The sequence below is a fragment of the Vombatus ursinus genome, unplaced genomic scaffold (assembly GCF_900497805.2).
Source record: "Vombatus ursinus unplaced genomic scaffold, bare-nosed wombat genome assembly UNPS02001287.1, whole genome shotgun sequence".
Classification (NCBI taxonomy): Eukaryota; Metazoa; Chordata; class Mammalia; order Diprotodontia; family Vombatidae; genus Vombatus; species Vombatus ursinus.
The window spans coordinates 5,296,800-5,305,552 of NW_020941065.1; the positions used below are offsets into that span (position 1 = coordinate 5,296,800).

The 8,753-nt window shown below is 44.2% G+C and overlaps 1 protein-coding gene across 1 annotated transcript in view; it reads left to right on the forward strand.

Annotated features, from left to right (window-relative positions):
- The first annotated feature begins 834 nt into the window (after positions 1-834).
- Positions 835-8,753, forward strand: part of RNFT2 (ring finger protein, transmembrane 2) — a 72,052-nt gene continuing 64,133 nt past the window's right edge. The window contains exon 1 of the mRNA XM_027865325.1: positions 835-994. Coding sequence (XP_027721126.1) covers positions 971-994 — 24 coding nt within the window. The 5' untranslated portion in view covers positions 835-970. The remainder of the gene's footprint in view (positions 995-8,753) is intronic.

Genomic DNA, 8,753 nt, shown 5'->3' on the forward strand with positions numbered 1-8,753 from the left:
TTATTAACCTCATTTTACAGATGAGAAACTGAGGCAGACAGAGGTAAAGTGACTTGACCAGGGTCACCCAGCTGAGGCTGGATTTGAACTCAGGTCTTCCTGACTGTAGGCCTTCCATTTTTTCCACTGTATCCTCTAAAGGAATCAGAGAAATCTACTTGGAGCTGGTGGCATTGGAATTGGGCCTTGTAGAATAGATGGGTAGGATTTCAGCAAAAGAAGATTAGGGATAGATAGAAGAGGCATTAGGTAAACACATGAGGGAAGGCTTGGAAAAAAGAGAAAACATTAGATAATTGTGGCAGACTAGAATCAGGGGAGAGTCTGAAAGAAAGTTGGAGAGTACATGTGGGGGCAGGCTACTAACCAAACTGTAGAGAGCCTTGAATGCCAGGCGAAGGAATTTGAAGTTTATATAATAAGGCGCCACTGGAAAAATTTGAGTAGAAAAATTATGTGATCCCAGGGCAGGTCGTTTGGCAAACTGGACAGGATGGATTGGAGGAGGAAGGTCTAGAGATGGAGTGGCCATTTTGGAGACCGTTGCAATAGGCTGGGGATGTGATCAAGGAGAATAAAGAGGAGGAGGAGGTACTGTTGGGGACTCTTGGACCTGTCAGATACCCCTAAGAAGTTCATGGGGAAGAGAGAAAAGCAGAGTCAGCCCTTGGCTGCCAGGGGAGAACATGAGCCATTTCAGCAGGGAACCACCGTCAGCAAAATGCCTGGGGTCTGGCTGGGATTTTCACAGGCCTTTGTGTTTTCTCTTGTGCCCCGTAGCATCTTGTGCAGATTCACCTGACCATTGAGTGCTCCCAGAGAAGAAGGAAAGGAGGAAGGGAAGGTCTGCTCTTGCCGGGATCCACCAGTCCTCCCTGTCACCATTCCTGGAACTTTGTCTGCAGGGGTGAACACCCCACTGGTCCTGAATGCCAACTTCAGGTCCCACCGTCATGGGGCTCTAAAGTCCATGTGGCTCACAACTCTGAACCAGGTAAGGGGTGTGTGCGTGTGTGTGTGTGTGTGTGTGTGTGTGTGTGTGTGTGTGTGTTTTAATGACAGAATCGTACACTCTTAGACCTGGGATCACAGCTTAGACCTTGAGATATCAGAGCTGGGAAGGGCCTTAGAACAGAACATGTCAGAGCTGGTAGGGGCCTTAGAACTTAGAATGTCAGAGTTGGGAGGGGCCTTAGAACTTAAAATGTCAGAGTTGGGAGGGACCTTAGAATAGGGGATGTCAGAGCTGAGCACTTTATAATCTACAAAGCACTTTCCTAACAACCATCCAGTGAGTCAGAAAGGGCATCCTCATTTTACAGATGAGGAAACTGAGGCTCAGAGAGATGAAATGAGTGTCCACAGTCACAGAGGAAGCTCAGCTAAAACTTAGCTGGCCCTTTGCTTCTGTTAGGAATCATGAGAGCAGTTGAAGGAGCTGGAGACGTTTGACCTGGAAAAAAAGAAAACTCGGGGGGAAACGATCTCTGCCTTCAAGTATCTCAAGGCTGGTGTGGGAAAGATTATTTCAGGGAGATATGTTTAGCCTTGTAAGGGAAAACTTCCTACTAATGGGAGCTGTCCAAAAGCTGAAGGTGCTTCCGAGGAGGTAGTGAGTTCCCTGTCATTGGAAGTCTTCAGGCGGAGGCTGGATGAACAAGCCCCCAGAGGGGATGTCATAGGGTTCTATAGGTATTGGGGATAGGGTGCAGATGGCCTCTGAGATCTGTAATTCTTGGGTATTTTCTCTTTCGTAACCAGCTTGAGCAACAGCTGTAAAACAGGAAATGTGGGGCTGGGAAGCGTATGGAAAACCTGGGGCCTGATGGCCAAGCTGTCATGTTCATGTAATGCCTCACAACCCAACACAGAGTCATGAGATCATAGATTTGAAGCTGAAAGGTATCCCCAAAATCCTCCCATCCAGTCCCTTCATTTTGCTGATGGGGAAATGGAGGCCAAGAGATGGGAAGGGCAAGCTAGTCAGTAAAAGAGCCAGGATTTGAACCCAGCTTCTCTGATTCGAAATCAGTCAGTAATCTAGCAAGTAATAACTGCCTACTACGTGCCAGGCACTGTGCTGTGTACTGGGGATATAAAGAAAGGCTAAAGCTCCCAAGCCTACTGGGGGGAGACAGCATGAAAACCACTATGTCTGAAGAAGATATAATTGGGGAATGATAATCTCTGGGAAGACCCTTAGATTCAGGAGGACTAGGAAAGGCTTCTTGAAGAATGTAGGATTGTAGCTGGGACCTGAAGGAAACCAGGCAAGCCAGGAGGCAAAGATGAGGAAGGAGGAGGTGGGGGGCAGCCAGTGAAAATGCCCCAAGTCAGGAGATAGGAGCAGCAAGAAGGATGTCGTCATTGGGCCAGAGAATGTGAAAGGGAGTAAGGTGTAAGAATACTGCAAAGGTAGGAAGGGCCCCAATTACTAAAGACTTTAAAAGCCCACAGGATTTTATATTTCATCCTGGAGATAAGGAGCCACTGGAGTTTACTGAATGGGGGAATGATATGGTCAGATCTGCAAGTTTTAAAAAATCAGCGTGACGCGTGAGTGGAAGATTAACTGTAATGGGGAGAGACGAGGCAGACGGACCCACCGACAGGATGTTATAGTAGTCTAGATCAGAGGTGATGAGGGCCTGTACCAGGGTGGGGGCAGTGTCAGAGGAGAGAAGGAAGTGTATCTGAGAGACTCAGAAATAAAAGGCTTTGGTAACTGATTGGAGGGGACTGAGGTGAAGGAGAATCTGAAGCTGAGACTGATGACTAGGCAGTGAGTCTGGGTGACTGGGGGATGATGGAACCTTTGACAGTAACAGAGGCATTGGGAAGAGGGAAGGGTTTGAGGAAAGATAAAGAGTTCAGTTTTGGATATATTGAATTTAGGATGTCCACGTGCAGTTCATGTATCTTTTGATGTACAGGACATGCTGTTCAAGATGTCCGACAGGCAATCAGAGATGTGTGTCTGGATGTCAGGAGCGAAGTGAGGGGCACATGAGTAGATGTGGAAGTCATCTGCATAGGATGATAATGGAAACCACAGCAGCTGAAGTAGTTTAAAGGTAGAAGAGGAGAGGGCCCAGGATAGATCCTGGGGGGATCTCCACATTTAGCAGGCGCAGTGTGGATGAGGATCGAGCAAAGGAGACAGGGGAGGAGTTGTCAGATTAGGAGGAGAACCAGGAGAGAGTGGTCTGAAAACCTAGAGAGAAGAGAGTATCTAAGAGAAGAGGGTGATCAACGGTGTAAATTACTCAGCAGCAGTGAGGACCCAGTTGTGTATCCATAAGATAAATTTGTAGTGGTCCCATTTAAGATGGTTTTGTGACTCTCTCCAGTTTTGTTCAGCAGCACATGAATAAGAGTGAGGGCGATGGGTGGTGGGAGGGGATCCAGAGCTAAGGCTACGAAGGGCACAATTGCTGATACGATAAAGGGGTAACGGACTGGAGAGGAGAGGGCCGGATAGAATTGAACAGGTTCACCAATGGGTCAAGATGGGGAACAGAGGCGATTGTAGCCAGTATAGGAGTGATGGCCTTGGGAAAGAATCATGGGGTCAAGGGTTTGGAGATCATAGTGAGGACAAAGTCCAGGGCGATGCAGAGGGAGCAGCTGCTGGCCAGCAGCACCCACACAAGACTCGTCTTAGCATGTCTCTGCAGCTGTCAGTTCTGGAACGAAGAAAGACCTAGCCCCTCCTCTTTTGGCAAGCTGATGCTCTGCTAGGAAAGACAATAATAATCCTACAGGAGGTAGTGTGGTATAGAAAGACCATCTGCTCAGAGCTAGAAGACCTGAGTTTGAATACTGGCTCTGTCTTTTGCTACCAGTGTGGGCATGGGGAAGTCACTCTGGGCCTCAGTTTCCTCATCTATTAAAAAAAAAGTTAATATATGCAAAACGTTTTGCAAACCTTTAGTTAGTATTATTGGAAGCAGTTAGGTGGTACAGTGCACAGAGTTTGGAATCAGGAAGACTCATCTTTCTGAATTAAAATTCAGCCTCAGACACTTATTAGGCGTGTGACTCTGAGCAAGTCATTTCCTCTCTGTTTGCCTCAGTTTCCTCATCTGTAAAATGAGCTGGGGAAAGAAATGGTAAACTACCTCAGTATCTTTGCCAAGAAAATCCCTAATGGAGTCACTAAGGGTCGGACGCAACTGAAAACACCTGAACAACAACAACAAGCTATTATAATCAAATATATATAACACTATAATTATTGTAATATGTTGTTATAATTATTATAATATACAATATGTTATATTATAATTATATATAATTAACAACAGCTAGCATTTACTAATTAATTAAAGGGTTTGCAAAAAACTTTACATATAGTAGATAACATAATATTGGAGTATTTATTATGTAGTGTAGTTTATTATACTATATGATATAGTATATATTATAGGATATAGGATATATTATAAAACAATTATACATAATATATATTATAAAGATTCTTTAAAAGCCATCTAGTCTAACCTCTCATTTTATTATTAATAATTATATAATACAGATTTCTGATACAGTATATAATATACATTATGTTTTATATATAAAGATATAACATTCTGTATTATGTGTAATTCTATATTATTAATTATTGTTATTAATGATAATAAAATGAGATCAGACCAGATGACTCTCAAGTCCCAGCTCTACAGCTATGATCATATGAATAATAATAACTGACTTTTTTGTGTAATGCTTTGAAGTTTTAACACACCTCATCTGCATTATTCCTTTGAGGCTTGCAAATACGAATGAGGTTCTCGGAGACTTAATTTACTCATCTGCAAAGTGAGGGTAAAAATATCTGTAAAAAAAATTTTTTTGTAACACTTAAAATTTTTTTATTTTTTATGCCCATTTTACAGATGGGGAAATTGTGTCTCAGAGGTTAAATGAGTTGCTCACATGAAGGAATAAATAATAGGGTCATAGATGTAGATCTCGAAGGGGCCGTGAAGACTGTTGAGCCCAGTCCTTTCATTTTACAGATGAGGAAACTGAGGTCCAGAGAGGTGAAGTAATTTGCCATACGTGTACATGTCAGGCATGAGATTTGAACCTGGCATTTTGTGTCTTTGAGACCTATACACTATCCACAACCACTGCATTATGCTGCTAATTAGACAATCAGTGAGCGTGTAAGCAGAATTTGCTGTCACGTACATAATTAATCAGTCGATCAACAAGGACTTATTAATCACCTACGATGTGCCAGACACTGAGCTAGGGTCGGGGGGGATACAAAATCAAAACAGAAAACAGATCCTGCCTCCAAAGAGCTATGTTCTGTCGAGGGAAACGACATATATACATGTAAATAAATAAAAAATAGCCACAAAATATTTCAGGACGGAGGTGTGAGCCGCTGGAAAGGCCTCATGCAGGGGGTCATGTTTCATCTGAGCTTGAAAGGAAGTTCAGGACTCTGAGAGACAGGGGGAGGAGGGAGGGCTTTCCTGGCATGGGAGCAACCAGGGGAAAGCACAGAATGTCCTGGGCAAAGCCACAGCCAGTGGTCTGTTCTGGCTAGAACCTGGAATCCAGAAAGGAGCGTAATGCATAATAAGTCTGGAAAAGCAAACTGAAGCTGGGCTTTACAGACCAAGCAGAGGAGTTTTCTTTTGATTCTACATGAATAGGGAGCTACGGAGCTGTTTGAGCCAGGGAGTGACATGATCCAAATTGTGCCATATCAGTTTGGCAGCTGTGGAGATGCTAGAGGCTGAAGCCAGTTTCTAAGACCTCTAATTCTCCCCCTGACCCTGGGAACACCTGGGGGCTGCTGAATGGGGACACCCCAAAGGTGCAAGAGTGGAGAGATTCAAGTCTATGAACATTTACTAAGCACCTACTGTATACAAGACTTGGGGAATGATTCAGTCCAACAGAAAGTTTCTAAGTGCCTTCTGTGGGGCAGAGAATATAAAAGAGGCCAGCTTCTGCCCTCAAGGAGAGGACGATCTAGTAGCCAGCCATTTCTGCAAAAATTATTCTCTCCGGAGCAAGGCCCTGCCAGACTCATTTTACCTTGTTGAAATTTCCACCCATTGTTCCTGGATCTGTCTTCTGGAGCCAAGCAAAACAAAGCTAACCCCTCTTTCACAGGATAGCCTTAAAAACAGCTCTCTTCTCCCCCACCCCAAGTCTCTTCTTTTCCAGGGTAAATATTCCAACTCCTTCAACTTAAACTCATTTGAAGTGGACTCAGGGTCCTCTACCATCCTGACTGCCCTCCCCAGACACTCTCTAGCTCTCTAATGTCCTTCCTAAAATGTGATGTCTAGGGGGGCAGTTAGGTGGCGCAGTAGATAGAGCTCCCTCCTTGGAGTCAGGAGGACCTGAGTTCAAATCCTGCCCCAGACATTTGACACTTACTAGCTATATGACCCTGGGCAAGTCACTTAACCCCGTTTACCTCACCAGAAAAAAAAAAAAGCAAAATAAAATAAAACGTGATGTCTAGGATTGAACACATTAATTATCACCACCATCATCTTATTATAATAATAACAGTCATCGTAACAACAATAATAATAGTTACCATTCATATGGGCTCTAAGGTTTACAAAGCACGTAAGAAATATTATTTCATTTGATCCCCACAACAACCTTATTCTCATCCAACATTCATGTACTTCTTTTTTTTTTAATTCACTTTTTAAAATTTTTATTTATTTTTTGGTGAGGCAATTGGGGTTAAGTGACTTGCCTAGGGTCACACAGCTAGTAAGTTCAGGCCAGATTTGAACTCAGGGCCTCCTGACTCCACAGCTGGTTCTCTATCCACTGCACCACCTCGTTGCTCCAATGTACTTTTTGTTGTTGTGTTTGTCCTTCCTTCTTGAAGAGGACCATGACATCAGGGAGGTGATGCCATGACGTGTGAGTGAATTGGATCTAAGTGAGGGAGGTCTGTGCAGGGTCACCAGCCTCAATGTACTTTACTTCCTAGCTGTCTCTAGTGCCTAGGACACAAAACAAGTGAGTATCACCCCCACGTTCCTAGAAGATATGCCTATCATGGCAGCTAGGTGGCATAGTGGATAGAGTACCAGGCCTTGAGTCAAGAAAACCTGAATTCAAATCCAGCCTCAGTCACCTACTATCTGTGTGACCCTGGGCAAGTCACTTCACCCTATTTGCCTCAGTTTCCTCATCCGTAAAATGAGCTGGAGAAGGAAATGGCAAACCACTCCAGTATTTTTGCCAAGAAAACCCCAACTGGAATCATGAGGAATCAGGCAGGACTGAAACCGCTGAACAACAACAAAAATACCCATCTTCATTTTCCTGTTTCCTGTCCCCCCCAAATAAGTAGCTGAAACTTGTCTGATCTCTTACTAATCCTAGGATCTTATGTTGAGATCTATGAGGAACCTTAGGGTTCATCTAGTATAACCCTTGTTCTATGCATACTTCCTCCCAGTTCCCCAGATGCTATAGCCTCTCCCCTCCCTCTAAAATTACCTTATATTTTTCTGTTTAAAAATTTGTATTAAAAATGACTTTGAATTTTTAAAATACTATGTAAAATATTCAAAAAATCCATTTCAAATATGCACCATTTGTTTCCACTGACAGAACATAAGCTCTCTTAAGGTATAGGCTGTTTTTGTCTTTGTATCAGTCCAGTGTTTAACACTGCCCTCAGCCTACATTAGGTGCTTTCTAGACCCTTGTTGATTGATAAGAGGTTAGATAAGATCTGTATAATATCCCACTTAGTGTTTCAATCTCCCATTAATTATTTAATTCATTTCTATTCCTTGCACATTTATTTAGCACCTACTGTGTGCCAGGTAGGCCCTGGAGAAAATAAACAAAAATGAAAAATAATCTCTGATTTCATGGACCTTATATTCTGTAGGGGAATCATGCATGCATTCAGTCATTTGAAAAAATATGTATTAAGCACTGGACAGAGACCTTTGAGCTAGCTCCTGGTGGAAGACACAAAGTTTCAATAAGACATGGGCCCTGCCCTAGGGAAATATGCGACCCAGTAACCGCCCAGAAGTAGAAAGCATCTTTGATCCTGCCCTCATCTTGACCCCTGAGAGGCAGGCTGTATCCTCACAGTGTCGGCAATCCAAACGGGTCCCTTTGCCTCCCCTGCTGGTTTCTTCCTGGGAACTAATTTGACCCCTGGTTCTACAGTAAGAAAGGTTGGGGTCAAGGAGGTCAGGAAAACAGGTGGTCGAAATGGGCCAGCCCTTGTGAGCGTGTGGTCCCTCAAGACTGGGTTGGTTGCCAAGTGTGGGCCTGAGTTGCCTTGGTGATGTTGCTATGACGATCTCACAGTGGTTGCCATGTAGATAGTGCAGGACTGCATCACGGCTGTGGGGAGTGAGTGCAGAGCATCTCAGGACAGGATTTGTGATTTCTTTGAATGTTAGAGAAGAGTGTAGGAGGGGTGGGGTGGGTGGTGGGTGGGTGGTTAGAATAGGGAATGTCTGAGTTGGGAGGGGCCTTGGAACAGGGAATGTCAGAGTTGGGAGGGGCCTTAGAAAAGAGAGTGTCAGAGCTGGGAGGGGCCTTAGAACAGGGAATGTCAGAGCTGGGAGGGGCCTTAGAATAAGGGATGTCAGGTCTGGGAGGAGTCTTAGAACAAGGAATGTCAGAGCTGGGAGGGGCCTTAGAATAGGGGATGTCAGAGCTGGGAGGGGCCTTAGAACAAAGAATTTCAGAGCTAGGAGGGGCCTTAGAACAGGGGATGTCAG